The 23606-nt window shown below is 18.6% G+C and overlaps 9 protein-coding genes across 9 annotated transcripts in view; 3 read left to right on the forward strand and 6 right to left on the reverse strand.

Moving 5' to 3' along the window:
- Positions 1-527: 527 nt before the first annotated feature.
- PF3D7_1346500 (conserved Plasmodium protein, unknown function) lies at positions 528-2315 on the forward strand (the record flags this gene model as incomplete). Its single annotated transcript, XM_001350143.1, has 1 exon — positions 528-2315. One exon carries the CDS (start codon positions 528-530, stop codon positions 2313-2315), a length of 1788 nt encoding a protein of 595 aa, XP_001350179.1.
- A 350-nt stretch (positions 2316-2665) lies between these two features.
- Positions 2666-3331, reverse strand: PF3D7_1346600 (conserved protein, unknown function; the record flags this gene model as incomplete). The annotated part of the gene is made up of 1 exon (XM_001350144.1): positions 2666-3331. One exon carries the CDS (start codon positions 3329-3331, stop codon positions 2666-2668), a length of 666 nt encoding a protein of 221 aa, XP_001350180.1.
- A 1290-nt stretch (positions 3332-4621) lies between these two features.
- On the reverse strand, positions 4622-5968 carry PF3D7_1346700 (6-cysteine protein; the record flags this gene model as incomplete). The annotated part of the gene is made up of 1 exon (XM_001350145.1): positions 4622-5968. The coding sequence occupies one exon, from the start codon at positions 5966-5968 to the stop codon at positions 4622-4624; it is 1347 nt and encodes a 448-aa protein (XP_001350181.1).
- Positions 5969-7480: 1512 nt separating this feature from the next.
- On the reverse strand, positions 7481-8800 carry PF3D7_1346800 (6-cysteine protein; the record flags this gene model as incomplete). The annotated part of the gene is made up of 1 exon (XM_001350146.1): positions 7481-8800. One exon carries the CDS (start codon positions 8798-8800, stop codon positions 7481-7483), a length of 1320 nt encoding a protein of 439 aa, XP_001350182.1.
- Positions 8801-10507: 1707 nt separating this feature from the next.
- PF3D7_1346900 (conserved Plasmodium protein, unknown function) lies at positions 10508-11263 on the forward strand (the record flags this gene model as incomplete). The annotated part of the gene is made up of 1 exon (XM_001350147.1): positions 10508-11263. The coding sequence occupies one exon, from the start codon at positions 10508-10510 to the stop codon at positions 11261-11263; it is 756 nt and encodes a 251-aa protein (XP_001350183.1).
- Positions 11264-11569: 306 nt separating this feature from the next.
- PF3D7_1347000 (WD repeat-containing protein 92, putative) lies at positions 11570-13552 on the reverse strand (the record flags this gene model as incomplete). The annotated part of the gene is made up of 7 exons (XM_001350148.1): positions 11570-11797; positions 12001-12071; positions 12161-12323; positions 12489-12613; positions 12776-12839; positions 12966-13150; positions 13297-13552. 7 exons carry the CDS (start codon positions 13550-13552, stop codon positions 11570-11572), a joined length of 1092 nt encoding a protein of 363 aa, XP_001350184.1.
- Positions 13553-14949: 1397 nt separating this feature from the next.
- PF3D7_1347100 (DNA topoisomerase 3, putative) lies at positions 14950-17082 on the forward strand (the record flags this gene model as incomplete). The annotated part of the gene is made up of 1 exon (XM_001350149.1): positions 14950-17082. The coding sequence occupies one exon, from the start codon at positions 14950-14952 to the stop codon at positions 17080-17082; it is 2133 nt and encodes a 710-aa protein (XP_001350185.1).
- Positions 17083-18458: 1376 nt separating this feature from the next.
- PF3D7_1347200 (nucleoside transporter 1) lies at positions 18459-19727 on the reverse strand (the record flags this gene model as incomplete). The annotated part of the gene is made up of 1 exon (XM_001350150.1): positions 18459-19727. The coding sequence occupies one exon, from the start codon at positions 19725-19727 to the stop codon at positions 18459-18461; it is 1269 nt and encodes a 422-aa protein (XP_001350186.1).
- A 2491-nt stretch (positions 19728-22218) lies between these two features.
- PF3D7_1347300 (conserved Plasmodium membrane protein, unknown function) overlaps positions 22219-23606 on the reverse strand; it is a gene marked incomplete at both ends in the record, with an annotated part of 1411 nt that continues 23 nt past the window's right edge. The window contains 6 exons of the mRNA XM_024473237.1: positions 22219-22287; positions 22413-22463; positions 22549-22728; positions 22835-22897; positions 23085-23243; positions 23489-23606. The exon at positions 23489-23606 is cut by the window's right edge and continues 23 nt beyond it. Coding sequence (XP_024328921.1) covers positions 22219-22287; positions 22413-22463; positions 22549-22728; positions 22835-22897; positions 23085-23243; positions 23489-23606 — 640 coding nt within the window. The remainder of the gene's footprint in view (positions 22288-22412; positions 22464-22548; positions 22729-22834; positions 22898-23084; positions 23244-23488) is intronic.

Here is a 23606-nt window from a genome sequence, read left to right on the forward strand (position 1 = left end):
AATAAAATATATGGAAGAATAATAACATATGTATAAAAGAAATAATTTTTTTTTTTTTTTCACAATCTGAAGAAAATATAAATAAGGGATAAAACAATAATATTTAAAATAAAATAAGATAAAATAAAATTAAATAAATAAGTAATATATATTTATCAAATCATTTATTTGTATAATTAAAATATATATGATTTTATATACCTTTTGAATTATATGAAAGGATATTTAAATAGGAAGATATATTTTTATATCATTTAAAGGTTCATTTATAATATAATTCAAAATATAATATAAAAAATTATTACAATATTTACATATTAATTAATTATATATATATATATATAATATAATTTTTTTTTTTATTATTTTTGATTCGTTTCCCTTTTTAAAAGCTTTTCTTTTTTTTTATGTTTCTCTTTTTTAATTCATTTAAGGTAAAAAAAGAAGAAAAAAAAAAAAAAAAAACAAATAACAATATAACTTCATATGATCATCTTTAAATATATGTCAATAAATGAGACCATATTATGATGGAAGGAAATATTTATAAAGAGAAAAAAGAACAAGGATACATGAAAGGAAGCAATGAACTTTTAAAAAAACAGGCACATCATAATGAATCAAGATTTAAAAAATTTTGTGGTGATACCAATATTAAAGTTGACGTTCCAAATATTAATGAAAGTTTAAAATTTCTAAAACATGATGTAGACAATAGCATATTAAATTTTCAATATAATACCATGATACTTAATGAAAAAATAGAAAGGCTAAATGATATAGAACGTCAGGTATGTATTCCGATGCATTTACCAATTTCTTATTCAATTAATATTGAAGAAAATGAAGATATAAATAATTGGATTAATAAAGAAAATATGTATCAAAATCAAAAACAAAAACAAGTGGAGAAAATAACGAGTGAAGAAAATATGAAAGAAATAAATAAGATAAATGATGATGTATATGAAATAAATAATATTAATTATATAGGTGACATGAATGAATATGCTAGTGTAAATAATTACAGTAAAGATGAACATGATACTTTATTAAAAATAATTAATAATAAAAATTTAAGTGAAAATTTAAAAGATATTTCTTCAAACATACCTTATGTTTCATGTTTTGAAAAAGATGATATAGATTTACTAAATATAACTATCCCTGAATATATAAAAAATATGAAAAATAAAAAAAATAAATTAAATAATAATACAAAAGATAAAATATTCATTGAACAAAGTAGTGATGATTTATTACTTGAAAAAATAGATTCCGCTAACAGCAAAAAAAAATACTTGAATTATAATCATTTCTTTAGGCATCCGATATTAAAAAATGAAAAGATAAAAAATATTTATCCGATTGTTCCATATATATCTGTATGGGAAAATAAATATATACAAGGTATTATGGACATAGAAAGTGACACAGAACAAATAACTACATCAGGTAATCAAACTAATAAATCGAATGATAACAAATTCTATGGTTTATTACATTTAATACAAAAAAGTAGAGATAAACACATTTATAGTTTGTACAAAAAGAAAATTAAGGATGAAAAGGAAGGCACGAGTTCCTATCGTATTAATAAAAATCCTATAATTATAAATCTATATGAAAATGATGATAATATAAAAAATGATGACAACATAAAAAATGATGACAACATAAAAAATGATGACAACATAAAAAATGATGACAATATAAAAAATGATGACAATATAAAAAATGATGACAATAAAAATAATAATGAAGAAGATGCTGAATTTGAGAATAATACAAATAAAATTAGGAAAAAAAAAAAAATTAGCTTAAGTAAGTTCTTAATTAAAAAACATATTATTAAATTAAGGAAAATGGAAAAATTAAAAGAATATTTAAATAATGAAAATATAAAAAATATGAGCCTTGATCAAATGAACATTCTAAATAATCATGAAGAAGATAATGACGATATAAACAATGTATCATCATTTAATAAAAGTGACATAAATATAAATAATAAAAATATCTCAGAGGATCATAATGAAAAAAGAGATGATGTATATATTGATAAAGAGACACATACAAATGATATGTCGAACAAAAATACGAAGAAGAAAGAGGAAAGTAAGCAATATTTTAAATACATAAGAGATTATAAATCTCCACCATTTACCATAAATGAAAATGATCAATTATCATATGCCATAGCGTTATCCAAGAAAAAAAATCTAGCTTTTCTATTCCCAACCATGTCAAAAAAAATAATATTCTCAAAAATGGGACAACAAAAAAGGAAAAACTATATATTGCTAAAGGAATAAAATATATCAATATATATATATATATATATATATATGTATGTATATTTTTTTTTTTTTTTTTTTTTTTGTGTTTGCGTTTGATGATTTAATTTTTAAGTTTTATACATTTTATATAAACCATACAAAAAATAGTGTATTCATTTATATTGTTGTCTTTGATTAATTGTTTTATATTTTACTTTTCTTATACATATCTATAATAGATATAAATTTAAAAAAGTTATTTATTATTGTTACAAAAAAATATATAAATTAATTAATAAATAAATAAATAATGTGTATATGTATATATATATATATATATATATATATATATATAATTTCAATGTAATAATATTTATTTTTGAATATTAGAAGAAATATTCGTGCATATATTTCCAATCAAAAACATATCGTTGTCTTAATAAAGCTAGACCTCTACCTAATACTAAATCAATTTGATATTTGTATAAAGGATATGTTAACAACAATTCTTCATATTTTTTTTTTAAAAGTTCTATATGTTCATTCATGTTTTGAATTTCAAAGGAACACATTATATGAGCACCTGCTAAACCTTTTGAACGACTAGATTGTTCTAGTAATTCATTAATATGATCTCTTATATCTTCTAATATAAATAATATATCTAGTAATTGATTTAATTCTTTTTTTTTTTTTATTATTTGTTCATCGTATTCATATGCTTTTACTTTTTCATCTATTGTATTTAATATTCCTTCCCATATAGGTACATTTAAAACAAAATTAAAAGAATCGTTCCAATTACATGTTAAAATATTATCATACAATTCATCCATTTCATTCATTAAATCTTTCTTATCATTTTTCTTATTGTACAAAGCATTAAAATAATTTTTTTTATCATTAAAAAAAAAAAACATTTCTTTTCTTTTATTTTTTGGTATGGAGTTAAATAATCCCTTTGTACATATATTTCCATATTTTCTATTGAATACTTTAAACGATGTGTTACAACTAAAACGACACAAGGAAAAAGAACATGATAACTTCATACTTTTCAAAGACAAGAAAAAATATATGTATATATAAGAGATGGATATAAAAATGTAAACATGTTATAAAATATAAATACATACGAGTATTGTCACACAATACATTATATATATATATTATAACTCATATATTTGGTAGAATTTGGTTATATGTCATATTTATAATATATTTATGTATTGGTTTATTTATTCATATCCCTTAAAATATATTCATTTATTATATATATATATACAAAATTTTCATAATTTTGTATTTTATTCAGGTATTGTTATAATATATATATATATATTTAATTAATAAGAAAAAAAAATAAAAATAATTTATATGAACATATGAATACATAAATGTAGTCAATATAAATAAAAAATTATACATATAATCATAAGTATATATGTAATATATATATATGTGTGTGTATTTTTTATTATTCATATTACATTTTAATTAATTATGTGTCCCATTAAAAATAAATATAAATTTATAACATTATTTTTTCTTCCTTTTTTTATACAGAAAAATTATAAAAGAAGAATGTGATAAATATTTTGTAATCTCAATGATAAGATATATAGTATATTTGAAAACTAATGTATGAATGTAAAATATATGATACGCAAAGTACTATAATTTATAAATACATATATATTATTTTTGGATACATTTAAAGATTATACAATAGTTTAAACTTTTTTCTTATTATAAAATATAATCATTATATAATATATGCAGAAATATATATATATATATATATATATATATATATATTATATATCAATATTTTTTAAATATTTTATTTCAATTATAAGTTATTATATTTCTTAATTGTGTGGTAAAAAAAAATATAACATAAATGTATATACTATTTTATATGGGACTACGTAAATAAGTATGTTTAAAGAAAAATATAAATAAGATTTAAATTATTGTATTATTATATATAAATAACTATGAATAAATAGAATAAAAGAAAAAAAAAAAAAAATTAAATGAATATATTTTTTTAATTATTATTCCATTTTTTTCTGTCCAGTGACAATATAAGTATATTAATATAGGAAAGTATATGAGAAATTATAACATATTAGCATATTATATAATTAGAAAAATGAGAGGAAGAAAAAAAAAAAATTTTAATATATATATATATATATATATATATAGATATATATACCATAAAAGTATAATTAATATACATTATAAATAATCTTGAATCTTATAATTTGTGTATTCATTTCTTTTAATTTTAATTTTAATTTTAACTTTAATTTATTTTTAATACATATCATGAGCTAAATATATAATAATATTGCTACAATTAGGAATATAAATGTTTTAGCCAAAAATCCATAATATGCTGAATCTATAGTAACTGTCATATAAGCACTTTTTTTATCCTTCTTACATATACAAGTAAAAGATGTCGTTTTTGGTATACTTCCAACTATACCAAATAATTTAATTTTATCATCTCCTTCAGCATCTTCATAATATTCAATATCTCCTATATTTATTTGTGAATCTAAATAAACAATGTTGGATGGTTCAAGTTCTTCTGATTCAGGTTGATATACTTGAAAAAAGCAATCTGGTATAATATCACCAGGACAATTTAAACCTACCAAATGATTATATTTTGGTTCAGACAAATGTACGTTACATGAAATATGTGCACTATCATCAACTAAAGAAATATCTAAACTATCTGTAAAAGTATGTTTAGAACTAACATTTGAAGAGAAGTTACATCCGTGTATGACTTTTTTTTCATATTTTGGTTTTAAAACTATTTTATAATTATTATTTTTAAATTTGCATGTACATTCTGTATTAACATCTTTTGATGTAACATAAAATGGAGCTTTAAAGATAGTTAAGTTTTTATGATAAATTATTTTATTACTTTTATATAAGGCTTTTTCTTTTCCTTCTTGAAAACATTTTTTATTAATTAGTTCACAAGCTAAAACAAATAATTCTCCATCATTCAATTCTACTTCTAATACATTACTTACAAAATTAGATTCATTATATGTTTTCGGCAAATATGTAAAAAGATCATTTGTTAAATTAGTAAATAAAATATTATGTGGATATTTTAATACACGTACATGTACCATAGCACTTCTCCCTTCTATACTTGATATAACCTTTTCAGTATTATCACAAAAACAAAAAAATTCAATGTCTTTTGGACTAAATGGAGATATAGTTATTGTCCTTTCATTATAATTAGGGTTTGTATCATTTTCTTCTATTTCATATTCAATTAAACCTAATTCCGATATATCAGTTTCAACTCTATTCTCATAATCAGTATATACTTTTTGAAAACATTTTTCTGGTAATATTTTAAACTCAGGAGACGAACTTTTTTTAGGTATTATTAATCTTATCTTATCATATATAAAATACGAATGGATGGTGCAAAAAATAGACCTACGTTCACGCATATCTGGCTTTAAATTATGAACACCTTCATTTGAAAAATTACACTTATATCCTATGAATCCAGATATTTCACTATTCAAAGAGCTAGGCTTACAAAAATCATTGTTTCCACTTATTATTCTTAATACTAATACTATATATAAGATAAAAGCAACTTGAGCCTTTTTCGCAGAAATATATAACATCATGTATAAAAGAAAAAATTGTAAAAATTTTAAAAAATTTTAAGTGAATATGTAAAGAAAATAAATTATGTATAATTATATATATATATATATATATATATATATGTATGTATATATGTTTGTGTCTTCTTTGTTTTTTATTTTATATATTACATAAATAAATATACTTATGTTTGTATTTATTTTTACTTTTCAAGAATAAAAAAGAAAAAAAAAATTACTTATAAATATTTACATATATATTATTCAATATTAAATAAATCTAACAATTAAAGAGATGTATATTTTTTCATATAAGCCTTTTTTTTTGTACAAGTGGATTATAGTGTAAAATATAGTGACGGTTTTTTTTTTCTTTTTTGTACTAGCGTACATGAAAATATTTATAGGTTTGTACTTATAAATAAAAAAAAATATTAATATAAATGTAGGTATATATATATAATATATATATATTATTAATAAGACACCTATATTATATGTATTATTATAATTTAATGTCTTATATATATGTTATTAATTTTTATTCAGTTCACACACGCTTTAATATTATATGTTCATTTTTTATGTTTCATATTTTCTTTACATAAAAATGGATTTATTATATTTAATATAATTAGTAATAGCATTTGAATATGAAAAATATTGAACACGAATAAATAATAAGAAATAAATTTTCTTATTTTTCATCAATTTGTTTTTGGTATAATAGTTTAATTATAATTTCTAACTCGTAATATTTATAACATCAAAATGTATATATATAAATATATATATATATATATATATGTTATTTGTGCATAAGATGATTATACGTTCCCTTTATAATGCGTTTTTGTGTGTATTTGTTTTTTCCTTTTTTTTTTTTTTACAGCTAATATATATATAAAGTATATGTATATATATTCCTATACGCTGTATAGAAAACAAATATAGCTATTACTATATTTGATATTATTTTAAAGATATATATATATATATAAATATATGTATATATTTATTTATTGATAAAGAGGAAAAGAAAAGTAATAAATGATTTATCTTACATATTTGTTTTTCATCGAAATGCGTATTAATATGACTATCATGTTATCAACATTTCACTGTTTATTTTTTATTTCTTTTTTTTTTTCAACATATTTATAGTATTATACACTCACTTAAAAGATAAGTCTTGTTTATGTTATGTATAATGAAAATATAAAAATAAAGAAAAAAATTATATAATGAATAAATATATATTTCAATGTATACATAGAATTATTTTTGTATATATTTATATATAATGTATTGGAAAACATTCCATATACTAAATCAAAAAAAAGAAAATTAAAAAATGATATGTTTGTGTATATTTACCTTACATTTATCTCCATAAATATATAGAAATGAATATTAAAATAAATGTAATAACTATACAACTATAATTATATATATATATATATATATATATATATATATCCTTTTTTTTTTTTTTTTTTTTTTTTTTTTTTTTTTATTTATTTACAAGTTCATTCATATGCTAACATACATGTAAAAAATTACAATCAGAAAAAATATAAGAAACATACTAATATATTTTGTAGATGTAGATGCGATATGTAATTCCATTACTGCTTTTTTTCCACCTTGTTCACAAATACATCTAATTTTATTTGTTTTTTCTGGTTTTGTTGGTAAGGCTAACATATACATGCCTTCCTTATTATTTCCATAATATTCTATATTAGGTGTATCTAATACATCACTTAATAGAAATGTTTTATATGTCTTTTGCGAATCGATTTCTTTTTCATATAATACATGTTTAAAACAATATGGTGGTATTAATTTATATGGACATTTAATGCCTGCAATAGTTTGATTTTTTTTATTCCAAAGATGAACAGTACATATACGTTCTTCTTCATTTGGTATATCATTTATTATGAATCCATTTTTGTATATACCTTTACCTTTAGGTTTCGTAAAATCACACCCATCTATATGTTTTGTTTTGTCAGCTTTTAGATTTATATAATTTTTTTCATTATTTTGATCTTGAGATGAAAGCATACAATTAATATTATTTATAAATATGGAAGGCATTTTTATAACCACATTATTATTTGATAATAGATTTATTTTAGTATTTAATATTTCTTCACAATTTCCAGATTCTACAATAGTTTCTTCTTTCATATAAAACATAAGTATATCACTTTCTTTTAATTTTATATCATACTTATATGTATCCTTCTTATTATGTATAATAGGTTTTGTTTTTTCTAATTCTATTATATTATTATATTGGTTTCTTAAAATTATTTTTACTAATCCTAATTTTCCTTTTAATATTTTATCTTGTCCTGGGATATTTTTTTCCGTTTTACTATTATCACATCTACAATATATAGTTTTATGACTTTTATATTCATTAGGTATAACTAAAATTTTTAAATAGAAATCACTGAACGATGAATTTATTGCATACTTTTTATCGATATCTAATTTTTCTAAATGATATGCGCTGGAATCATTTTTATAAGCAGAATATAAATGAGATTCAAAACAGTTAGTAGGTACTATTTCTATATTACTAAAATCTCCATTATTTTTCTTAGGACATATTAATACTATATGGTCACCCAACGTAGGGTTGTTTATAGTACATCCAACTTCTTCGTATATTTCAGATGACCCAACTACAGTTGGCTTAACATTAGTCAGGGGATTAAAATAAAAATCACATACGTATTGTGTTGAGCTTAATAGTTCACTAATACTTTTTTTTACCCAAAGGAAGAAATAGAATAATATTATATTTATAATGCTGATCATTCTTCCCATACACATTAAAAATAAACAAATAAATAAATAAATAAACAAATAAAAAAATAAACAAAAAAATAAACTCAATAAATAAATATATATATATATGTATATTTATTTATGTTATATAATTTTTTTTTTTCTTTGTACGATTATTTTTTCCCTCCCACACTCTTGTCTTTCCAAAGAGAAAGGAAATATATAAATGTAAAAATATATATATATATATATATATTGTATGTATTTATATATGTTTATATTTTGTGACCGAGTAAATAAACACTGATCATTTTTTTAGTTGAGAATACAAGAAGTTATAAAATAGGCTTTGTTAATATGAACAGTCAAGATTATATAAATATGAAACCACACATTTATATATATATATATATATATATATAAACATGTTTGTATTTATTTTTTTCACTTTTACAAGGACAAATGATAAATCATACGGCTCAATTTTATTTTATTTTTTTTAATTCAAAAAAAAAAAAAAAAAAAAAAAAAAAAGGACAGTTGCATTAATGTAGAACTCCTTTCATTTTTGCGATCATTGTAATAAAAAAAGTGCGTGATTTAAAAAACCTATGTATAGTTTAAGTAAAAATAATAATACTTTTTTATCTTTTGTAGGAACATAAAATGAATAGGATAGGAGAAAAAGGAACCTTTATTGTAGTATTATAACATTACATAATAGTTGGTATTATTATTATTATTATTATTATTATTATTTCATTTTATTTTCTTATACAAAATATTATACAAGAATTTCATCATAGTATCTACATAACTGAAGCAAGAAATGGAAAAATTTATGTGTGCATATACAAATATGTACTTAAACGTTTTTTTTTTTTTTTTTTTTTTGCGAGATTATTATTATAAAAAAAAAAAAAAAAAATTATATAAATATATATATTTGTACAACACAAATATTTATGTGTATGCAATTATTATTATTTTTTTTTTTTCGTATGTTAATTAAAAAAATATATATTTTTATGCATAAAATGTTATACACATAATGTGTTAGGAATGTTTTTATAAAAATAAAAAATATATTTTATATATATACTATGGATGCATAAAATTAAAAATGAAAAAATAAAGTAATCATCTAGGAAAAAATATTCATATAAAAGTATATATATATATATATATATATATGTATATATTTAGTGAATATATATATTTTATTTAATTTTTTCAATTGATTATATTTTTATGTCTATTGGTATAAAAAAAAAAAAAATAAAAAAAATAGAAGAAATTAAAAATATAAATGAGTTTATAAGAAATATGCTTTATAAATATGTTAAAATATAAAAATATATTATTTATATATTTATTTACTTATATATATATATATATATTTATTTATTTTTATTTTTTTCTTTGTGCTATTATATATAAATATATATATTAATGAAAGCACTAAGAAATTATATAAAAGCATTATAAACGATATATTTAAAAATTAATATACAAAAATGTAATTTCATATATATTTATAAATATATATATAATAATAAATACTTTGAATTTTTTGTATTGCATTTTAAATATATTGCCGCTTCTTTTAAAGACTTAGATATATAAAGAAATTATATTTGAAATACACACATAAAAATCATATAGTCATTATAAAAGTATATGTATATACAAAAATTTTTAAACATAAGCGTTTTTCGTAGCTTAACATATTTCATATAAAAATATCAAAGGATGAGTAGAAGTTCATTAATATTTGAGAATAATAATGATAATAATGAAAAGAAAAAAAGGAAACTATTTCAAGATGAGTACAACTACCAATCATGTTACCCTCTGAGTTATTTGAATGTATATAATAATAATAACAACAATAATCATAATAGTAATAATAATAGTAATAATGATAATAATAGAATATATGACTATGCATATAGTCAATCATATAATTATACATACGATCAAACTTATAATGATGTATATAATAAAATATATAACGATTCAAAAAATATAGCACAAAATGTATTAAACGTACAAGTAAATGAAGAACCATATGATAAATCTCTCAACAATTCACATACCACTTACCCTTTTAGTAATATTATTAATAGTAATCAACTTAATAGTAATATTTTAAATAATAACGAAATGATAGATATGCGGAATTTTTATGAAAACGGTAATTTTGTTAACCCCATGATAGAAAATAAAGATCAAAATCAATTTAATGAACCGAATAAAAATAATTTGAATAATACTATGGCAAATGTTAATAATATAAACAACATAAATAATATACAATTTGATAAAAGCCTATTAATTAATTGTATAGATGTCTTATTAAATTTTATGAATTATAATAATTTAAAAGACACAATAACAGAAGAAACTCTTCATGAAAATTTAATCAATTTACGTTTTTATATTTTAAGATTAAATGGAGGAAAAGTTAGCCAAAAAAAAATTACTGAATATTTTCATAAAATGTAATTATATACATATATATTGTATATACTATACATATGCTTATTATGTGTGCATTTTTGTTTTTAAGAACAATTTTAAAATTTCTCACTTTATTATATATATATATATATATATATATATATATATATATATATATATGTTAATATTTATATATCTTTTGTTTTTGTTTTTTTAATAAACATTATATTATATAAATATATTCACTTGTTAAATATAATTATCTAAGCGTGTTAATGTTATTATATTATAAATAATATATTAATATATATATATATTGTTTTTTTCTTTTTTTTTGATATTTTTTAAAAATTAATATAAATTCAATTTAGTAATAATATATATTTTAATAGTCTGGTCTAATGAAGCCATGACAGAAAGACCAAGTTTGTCTTTACACCAATCAAAGGAAATTATTGGTTGTGTAGATACGTTCAGATCATTTAATTTATTTAATTCTCCCACTATTCCTTTTTTACATCCTATTTTTTCATCAAATATTGAATTTTTTTCGGGATATACATATTTATACACACCTAGCTAAAATAAGATGCAGTTTGATAAAAAAAAAAAAAAAAAAAAAAAAAAAATATTTCAGTTAATCGCATTATATAAAATAAATAAAAATATATATACATAAAATATATATACACATATATGTATACATGTATATTTTTCAAACAATGTGCATTTATATATAAAACAAATTTTCTTTTTCTTTTTTTGATATTAATTTATGTAACATTTCCATCTCCTCCCAAGGTAGCAAAAATGTCACGATTTTGAGGCAAAAAGGGTGTTCCCCAACATGTTCCTTCAAAAAAAGGGAAAGAACAATATATATATATATATATATATATATTGTTTTGTACATATTTTTTTTATTATTTCATTTTAACCAACCTGATATTATTTTGTCCTTGCTATATGAATACCCAGAGACCTCATTATATACATCCAAGTTAAATATATAAATATTCCCCTCCAGAGTTGAACAAATTAATTTATTTTTTTTTGTATCCTTTCTGTCATAATTAACAGCACAAACACCATTGTTTACATTTACCTGTATATGCAAAAAAAAGAAAAAAAAAAAAAAAAAAAATTAATATGTTAATAAAATAAATAGAACATTATATAAAATAAATTATAATATTTTATATATTAGAAAAATATAGGCGTTTTCCTATTTTATATTCACATGATTTATTATTATTATTATTAATCTTACTTCATGTTCTAATCTCATTGTTCTTAAATCAAAAAATTTGATATCCCCATTATCATACCCAGCACATATATTTAAATTCTCTTCCTCCATATTAGAGTAAGCATTATGTTCTACATAATTATTTCCTTGAGAGAAGAGGAAAATAAAAATGATTAGAAAATGATATATCAATATGCTTATATTATTCACATTGATATATGTGTTATTGTTATCTCATAAGTATATATTATAATATATATATGTATATTTAATAATTTTGAAAGATTAATATTTATATCTAAATTAACCTGTTTCCACACACCAACAATCAGGAATGTAGGAAGAATTTTTGGGTGGTTCCAAACTGACTACCTACAAAGAAAAATATAATATAGGAAAATCAATCTTCCAAAACAAAAAAAAAAAAAAAAAAAAAAAAAAAAATACTTAAATATATATATATATATATATTTATTTATTTATATATTTTAATGGTACCTCTTGTTTTGTTCTTATGTCGAAAATTTTGACTGAACCATCCCTACTGGCACTTACTATAATATTATTATTTTTGTAATTCTTGCAATCTATTTTGTTTATTAATTTGGTGTGCTTTCTTATTTTGTAGTATTCTTCAGACATGTTATTTATATCATAAAGAAGTATATTTCCATCAAAGGAACCTATTTTTTCAATAGTAAATAAATGTATATATATATATATATATATATATATATATGTGTTTTCCTTTTATTTGTTATACTTATAATGGAATAAAAAAATATTACAAATATAACATGTTTTATTTATTTAAAAAAATATATTATACCACATGCTATTGTATACGTTCCCGTTGAGGAGAAAAAAGGAGCTATTGTTTTTACGCCTTTATCTAAATTTGTTTTAGATATACATGTAAATTTTCCTCTATCCAAATTATATATATGTATATATCCTTTTTTATCTAGCATTTCTCCTACGGCAATAATGTTAGATTTGCCGTGTACCCATTTCAGATCGTATATAGTATTATCAAGACAATAATTTATATGCTCAATAATTTGAGGTTTATTTTCAATGTTCATTAGATTAACACAAAGGAAAAAAAATAAAATAAAAGTAAAATATATATATATATATATATATAATATGAAAGAAAAGAAATAAATAACTCAAAATTTTAAAATTGAAACAAATGTTATTTATTAATATTTTGGAAGCATAAAAGTGAATCTATAAGAAATATTATATTTGTTCATCAAAAATGTTAACCAAAAAACAAAAATTGTATATAAATATATTTCATACGATGCTATTTAAAAAAAAAAAAAAATAAAAAAATAAAAAAGAACCGTTCTTTTATTATATTTACATTATGTTTATTATTATTATTAAATGATTACCCAATTTATGTTCTTGAAATAGACAAGAACATTTTAAATTATACACACATTTTGAATATATATATATATATATATATATATGTTTATTTTAAATATTAAATATACCCTTTATTATATTATCCTATCCAGAGTATGTAAAAATAACACATTTATAATTATTAAATATAGAAGAAATAGTATTGTTATATGATTCAATTGTGTTATATTTGTTAATCCTAATCGCATATAATTTTAATATTAATAAATAAAAATATAAGAAAATTTTAAATAAATAAATATATATATATATTGTATATACTTTTTAAGGATAAGTAATTAAAAAATATTTTGTTAAACATAATATGCTTTGGATGGAGAAAAAAAAAAAAAATAAAAATAATAATAAATAAATAAACAAATAAAATAAAATAAAATAAAGGTATTTAAAAAATATACAAAATTTTTAAAGTATAATAATCTTTTATTTTTTTTCATATTTAAACCAAAAATATATAAAAACATGGAATATTTTTTTTTAAAAGGGTGTTCATATATGTATGTAATATATAGAAAATATAATGATACAATACATATATATTTCTTTTTAATGTTTATATATATATATATATATATATATAATATATATATTTTTTTTATGCACATTTTAAATAAATAAAATATTAGAAATGCATTTTGTTTTTGTTTCGATATAATAAATCAATATTATTCATATATATATTATATATATATGTGTATTAATTTTATTAATATTTTTGTATTTATACATTTTTGATTTTACGATTTCATATTTATGTGTGTAATAAAAATGGAAGAAATTTTGTAATAAAATATTAGATATATCCTTCGATTTATATGGTAAAAATGTGAAGGAAATAAATTATATACAAAAATGAAATATGATATATTATATATAACATATAACATTTACCATATAACGTATGACATATATATGTAGTTATTTATTTATTTATCTTTGTGTGTCGTTCCTTATGGTTCGAATTAACTATTTCATGAATTGATTATATATATATATATATTTTTTTTTTTTTGTTCATTTTATTTTTATTATTTTTTTGTATATGGCACGACTGAAAGTGTTGAATGTGGCTGAGAAACCATCTGTAGCCTCTTCCATTGCCGAAATTTTAAGCAAAGGTAGACCTAATAAGATTAAGAGTTGTAGTAAATATAATCCTGTTTTTACATTTGATTATAAGATAAAGAATGACATATGGTATATGTATGTGACATCTGTCACTGGTCATTTGACAGATCAAAAATTTGATGACCGCTATAAAAACTGGCATAATACAGACCCACAAGAATTATTTGATGCTGAAATAACAGTATATGTTGAAAAGGATAAAAAGAATATTGAAAATAATTTAAAAAAATATTCTAAAGAATGTAATATGTTGATTTTATGGTTAGATTGTGATAGAGAAGGGGAACATATATGTTTTGAAGTGATAAATGCCTGTAGGATTACAAATAGAAAATTAATAATTCATAGAGCTCAGTTTTCAGCTGTTACTGAAAAGGATATAATACATGCAATTAATAATTTAAAAGAACCTAATAAGAATTTAGCATATAGCGTTGATGTAAGAAGAGAAATCGATTTAAGAATGGGTTCTATTTTTACACGTTTTATGACCATTAGATATATTGAATTAGTAAAACATGAAACCAGTATTATTAGCTATGGGCCTTGTCAATTTCCTACCCTAGGTTTTGTAGTTAATAGATATTTAGATATAAAAAATTTTAAGAATGAATATTATTGGAGTATTAAAATGAAATATGTGTATAATAATGATGAAATAAATCCTATGGATGATGAAAATAATTATGATGATCATGACGATGAACAAATGGATAGTGACAGCGACGAAAGTGATAGTTATTATACTAATAATGATGATAGTAATAATTATAGTGATGAGACTGATGATTATTATGGTGATGAAAAGAAAAAAAAAAAAAAAAAAAAAACAAAAAAAAAAAAGAAAAAAAAAAATTCAACTAAAAAGAAGAAAAAAAAAAAAAAAAACAAAATAAATAATAATAATAAAAAGAATAAACATAATAATGTTGTAGATTTTACATGGTCTAGAATAAGATTATTTGATCATTTAGCCGTAATACTTATATACGAAGAATTATTAAAAAATCCACTTTGTAAAATAACAAATGTTTATGAAAGTGAGACAAGGAAATATAAACCATATCCATTAAACACATTACAAATGACAAAACTCGTTTCCATATATTTTAAAATATCTTCAAAAGAATGTATGATGTTAGCTGAAAAATTATATAACAAGGGTTATATTAGTTACCCTAGAACAGAAACCAATTATTTTCCAGATAGCATGAATCTACACAAGATTATAAATGAATTGAGAAAAAATGACAATTTTGGTTGGTATGCTAACAAATTGTGTGAAGAACATAAATATCAGAAACCAAGAAAAGGGAAAATGAATGATAAAGCTCATCCACCTATACATCCTGTAAAAAATATGAACAAGTCATTAAAAGTAGAAGAAAAAGAATGGAAATTATATGAATTTATATGTAAACATTTTTTAGCAGTATGTAGTAATGATGCTATAGGATATAATACAAAAGTAACAGCCAAAATACAAGAAGAACAATTTTTTTGTAAAGGATTAAAAATAAAAGAAAAAAATTATTTAGAAATATATACATATGAAAAATGGAATGATAAAATTATACCTTCATTTCAAGTTGATGATGAATTTTATCCCACATCTTTATTAATAGAAGAAGGTATAACACAACCACCTAAATATTTATCAGAATCAAATTTGCTTACATTAATGGACAAATTTAGTATAGGAACAGATGCAACTATGCATGAGCATATAGAAAATATACAAAAAAGAAATTATGTTATAAAAAATTCAAAGTCTCTTTTTATACCTACCAATTTAGGTATAGCCTTAGTACAATCTTATAAAAAATTTAAGGATATAGGTATTGATTTAACAGATCCATCCTTAAGAGCTAAAATGGAAAAAGATATGTCATTAGTAGCTTCAGGTGTAAAACAAAAAAATGAAATTATAAGAAATTATATAGACATTATGAAATATATATATCAAGAAATATATAATAGAATTGATGTCTTAGATAAAAATATTCACTATTATTTAAATAACCCCGATCAGCTCTCATATACATAATTACAAAAAAAAAAAAAAAAAAAAAAAAAAAAAAAAAATATATATATATATATATATATATATATGTACCTATGTATAAATATATGCACACATATATATATTTATATATTTTTTTTCCTATAAATTAAGATAATATTTTATTTATTTTATATTAATAATACCATTATTACCCCATTTTTTATTTGCTCTTCATTATTAAGTAAATTTTAAAGTTTGTGTGTGTCATTTTATGTAGTCATGCTACAAGCAATTATATATATAATCCTTATTTGACATGTAATTATTTTATCATATCATATTTTATTCCCTCTCTCTCTCTCTATATATATATATATATATTTTTTTTTTTTTGTTGTTAATTCTTATAATTTTGCATTCATATGGATAACACATTTATATATACCTATCATTTTTTTATTTATTTTTTATGTTTTAAATTATTTAATATATGACCCCTTTTTAATATATACATATAGGTATATATGAATTTCAATTTCATTTTTTTGTGGCTTTTAAAAATTGAGAAAAATAAAATATATATATATATATATATATATGTATATATAGAGACATATAGAGGGATAACCAAAATTTAAGATACTAATATTGATAAAATTTAATATAACATTAATAAAATATATATTATGCTTATATATGTAATACTATTTATATGTATGATTAAGTAATCAAAGGTAAACACTTATATGAATAGTAATTATTAAAAAAAAAAAAAAGAAGTTATTAATATATACATACACATAATATATGTATGTATATATTTTAAACCACTTTACATGTGTATAAAAAAAAATGTAAATTTTCTTTTTCGAATACTAATTTTATGGTCAATGTCTTAAGATAATTTTAATGTAACGTTGAACAGTTAAAAATGAAAAAATAAAAAAATTAAAAAATAAGATATAACAATTGCTTATGTTATAATTTAAGAAAAAAATATTATTTTTTTTTTATCTAATAAGAAAGCCTTGGTATAAAATATAGAGGAACCTCATCAAAAATAAATAATACATATAAATATATAAATATATATATATATATATATATTTATATATTAAGTTTTATAACTTGTATTTATTTTTTTTTTATTTTTTTAAAATGGTAAAAGTTTTTAAAAATTTTAATACAACATATAAATGATATGTACACACATTTATATATATAAATTTTTTTTTTTTTTTTTTTTTTTTTTTTTTTTTTTTTTTAAATTTATTTTAAGAAAATTGAGGAGATATATACGAAATTTACATAATACTTATAAATGTAAAAATGAATAAATATATAAATAAATAAATATATATATGTAAATATATATATATATATATATTATTCATTATTTCTCTTCAATTTTTATTTATTTATTGTGTTACATCGATGGGTGGTAAATCTGGCTTTGGTAAAACTATATTGAATAAGTTATAAATGTATGTAGTCCATATACCACAGAATAATCCAACAAACATAGCAATAACTAAGAATGTGGATATAATTTCGATTTCTTTCTTTTTCTTGGCTTTTTTTAATTCTTTAACAAATACAAGGAATGGTACAGTATTAAACCAACCATTTGTAAAAGCTAACATAGCCATACATACACATTGTTGTACAATGTTTTTGAAAAATGGATGATCAACACATGCATTTAAAATAAACCATGGAATGAATAATAATCTCAATGAATTGGCAACCAATAATTTATTTAAAGAGAAAGTAAAATTTTTAAAGATTTTAATATGTGTAAGATTTGGTGGATATCTACTGAGAAAATCAAAAACTTGAAACATACCAACAATAATGGTAACATTATAATCGGAGATATTATGACTTTCTTGCCATTTTTTGTGTCCAACACCTGGAAATAATTGTAAAGTTAACCAGTTTACAAGAAACATAGTTAATATAGCTTTGTAACTATCTTTAAATAATTCCATATAAGATAATGTGGCATTGTTTTCTTTATTTTCTTCATCTTTTTTATTATTCTTGTTTGTTAAATCTAAATTACATACACAAAATACTATAGCTAATATTAAACAAAGTTCACAGATTATATATAAATATAATAACTTTGCTTTATTAACACCATAATGTTTTTCGGGAGATACGAATTGATCAAGTAATAAATTAATAACAAAAATAAATACTCCTGATATACCAATACCTGCTGACATATAACCACCCATATTATCTTCCATGGTTGATCCTATATTAAATGCAATGGTTTGAGCTAATCCTGCCACTACACCAATAACAATAAAAGCTACTAAACAATATGTATCAAATTGTGTATCTGTAAAAAAACTGTGAGATATTTGAAAACCTGCACATAAAATTGATAAACCACCCAAAAGAAATGGTAACATTATTTTGGGAATCTCAACAAATAAAGCTACAATTGAGGAACATACTAAACCTGTAATCTGAAAGGTATTATATTTAAAATTTATATTTAATCCTAAGGCTGTATTCCATACATTCAAAGAACTTAAACCTATTAATATAAAGGTTAAAGATAACATGAAATGTTGTTTACTGCTTAATGTAGATCCTTTCTTTCCATCGTCCTTATAATCACCCCTGGATTCTATATCAGCATAAGCTTTAGATGACTCTTTACCGGTACTCATTTTTACTTTATAAAATAATAATAGATAAATAAACAAAATAAATATATAATATATTTATATATTCATATAAATATAAATAAATATATATATATATTAACCTATTAATATATATGTAAACAGCACATATATATAAATATATATATATATATATATATATATTTTATAAATACCTAAAAATATTATATATATAATATTATATTTATATGTATATTTATTTATTTACTATATTAATTATATAATATATATACATAATATTAATATATATATATTCTTTAAATTTTACAAAATATATTTATTAAATAAATATATATATATATATATATATGGAAAAGAGTCAAAAAGAAAAAAGAAAAAAAGAAAAAAAAAAAAAAAAAAAAAAAAAAAAAAAAATATATTATATATAATAATATTATTATAATATAATATATATATATAATATATATATATACAATATAATATTATATATATATAACATATTTTAAAATAAGTTTATATAATTTATACTATATATATATATATATGTATATATATATTATGTTATATTATATTATTATTTTATTATATGTTATTAATTATATAATAAATTTGTACATACTTTTTAAATAATATATTTTTATTATATATATATATATATATTCTTCAAAATAGGTATCAAAGAGAACCTTAATATATATATAAGATGTTTAATATATATATATAATAAAGGCATATTTATAATAATAAATGTTATAAATACTTCTTTTTATGATAATATGGTGATATGATTATAATAATATATCATATTTTATATATTTTAATATATATATATTATATGCATAATAACAAAATTTCTTTTTTTTTCTTCCCTTTAAGGAGAAAGATTTAAAGATTAGAAACAAGCATCACAAAATTACATATACCATTAATATTTACATAAATATTATATGATATATATATATATATTATATATAATATATATCTATATGATGCTATTATATTTAATATTTACCAATTTGGTTTTAATTATATATAACTATGTTTAAAAAAACATAACAAAAACATAGGAAATATAAATAATATTATATATTTTTTAATTATTTTATTTAACTTATATATAAATTATTATATCAAATAATTTTTTTTTTCTCTTCTCATAGGTATCTTTAGAAAAACAATTTTGTTAAGCTACATATTCAGCTCGTAGAAATAATATATCAAGGATCAAAAAAAAAAAAAAAAAAAAAAGGAGGATATATATATTTTTTATATATTTTTATATATATTTAATAAAGATGAGAAAGGTGGAAAAAAACGAAATTTTTAAATAATAATTAAAAAATGATATATAAATAAATAGTTATTTTTAAAGATATATGGATTATTAAAAAGGAATAATTATAATATATATATATATATATATTTTTACCAAAACAAACAAAATAGTTTAATTATACGTAAAATAATTAGTTATAAAAAAATTATCTAATAATATATAAATGTATAATAATATAATGTAATAAATATTTATATATATAATAATATATGTAATAAGCTAACAAAAGTGGTATAATAATTTATTAATTACGAATTAACACAAGAAAATAACTATTTTATAAAAACATATAAATGTTAAATTATAAAAAATGGAATATTTATATATAAAATAAATATTATTAGAAACAAGACTTTTGTAATAACATTATTAATGTAAATATTTTGTAAAAAAAAAAAATATATATATATATATATATATAATATATATTATATATTTTTTTATAAAATTAATTATTGTATAATTATAAATATAAAATATTATTATAATTGTAGGTTTTAAAATTAATCATATATATAAATATATATATATTATATATATATTTTATAAATAATGATATAAAATGGAAATGTTTAAAAAAATTAATTATATATAATTAAGATTTTAGTTTTTTTTTTTTTTTTTTTTTTTTTTTTTTTTTTTCATCAAAAGGAAATAATACATTTATTCACGTATTATTTACAAAATATATATAATTTATATGTATGTGTATATATATATATATATATAATTATATATTTAAATAATATACTTTTATTTATGTACTTTTCTTTGAGCATAAATATAAAGAGGTTTGGCTTAAGATAAATACATACATATTTATGTATATATATATATATGTTGAAAAAAAAAATAGTAAAATATATTATACAAAATTAGTATTTAAAAAAGATGAAAGTTTTTTTTTTTTTTTTTTTTTTTTTTTTTTTTTTTTTGTATTTATATATGGTCTTATATGTAAAAATATTTATAATATCCCCATAATTATTAAAAAAAAAAAAAAATGAAATAATACGTTTTGTTCCTTTTAATAAGTGTTTTATAAATTCTTAAATAATAATGTTCGAATATATTAATAAATAAAGACATTTGATATATAAATAAATATATATGTTTTATATTTTTTTTAGTACTATTTTGGGTATATTAAAATGAAAAAAAAATTATAATAGAACATATTTAATAAGACATTTTTAATAAGACATTTCTAAAAACATTCTTTGTTGTACACTTCATGCTCAAAAATACCTATAAACAAAATATATATAAATATATTTATATATATAGATATTTTGTGAATAAAAATTTATCCTTTTGGAAAATAAAAAGTTTCATGTTTTTTTCATTTGTATATCCATATATTATGATGTTACCTCTGTGTATTGAAATAAATAAATGACACATGCTAAGATATTTATAAATAACTAAGAAAAAAAAAAAAAAAAAAAAAAAAATGATAAATATATAATATATATATTATATATATATTACATTTTAATATGTTCTTACGATTATGGGTAATATTAGGGTCGAAACAAGAGGCATAAATATAGCATTAAAAGGATATAAAAAGAAATTAATAAAAGGTATTAAATATATAAATAATATAGAAATGAAAAAAAAGAATGATCCTGCTGTTATACTTGTACAAAAAATTATTTCTTCCTTTATCTTTATTTGAATCTTATCCTATAAAACAAAAAAAAAATAAACAAGTGATATGAAAAATAAATAAATATGAAAATATATATATATATATATATAAGTGTTGTTATGAATAATGTTTTTGTTTCACCTTAATTAGTGGGTATATCAAAGGAAGCATACAAAAAAATAGTGAACATAATAAAAAGAAAACCTAATAAAAAAGTAAATAAAATAAAAAAAAATATATATATATATATATATATATATAAAATATAAAAAAAAAAGTTTTATTTTTTCTCATTGTTTTAATAATATGGATGTATTAAATAACATAAAATAGTACATAATTTTATGTATACATTTTCCTTTTCATTTTATTCTTTTTTTATATTTCTCACGGGAAGAATGATAACAATAGAAAATATAAGATATAAAAAGAGGGGAAATAAAATGATTAAAACATTTAAAATTGAAAGGATACATAAGGTCTTATTATTTTCGAAAAAATGTTTGTAGTTTTGTAATGCCAAATCAAAACTGTCTTTATTTAATACATTCTAAGGCAAGGAAAGGGGACAAAAAAAAAAAAAAAAAAAAAAAAATTAAAAATAATATTATTTGTTTTATATATATATATATATAACATATTAATTAAAATGTACATATATTAAAAACAGAATAGTTTCCATGTGTTTTGCAATAAAGAAATGAAGACATATATATTTTTACACCACATTATTATAATATATACATATATATTAATATCCTATGTATTATTTTATATTATGTTATTCTTTATTACATTTTTCAAATAATAAAATGTGTAATTTTTAAGAAAAGATGACCCTAATTTATTATGTATACAATCCTTTTCATCATAATTTATAAGGGCGTTTCGGGAATATTTGTCATTTACAATG

This window comes from Plasmodium falciparum (assembly GCF_000002765.6).
Source record: "Plasmodium falciparum 3D7 genome assembly, chromosome: 13".
NCBI classification, from domain to species: Eukaryota; Apicomplexa; class Aconoidasida; order Haemosporida; family Plasmodiidae; genus Plasmodium; species Plasmodium falciparum.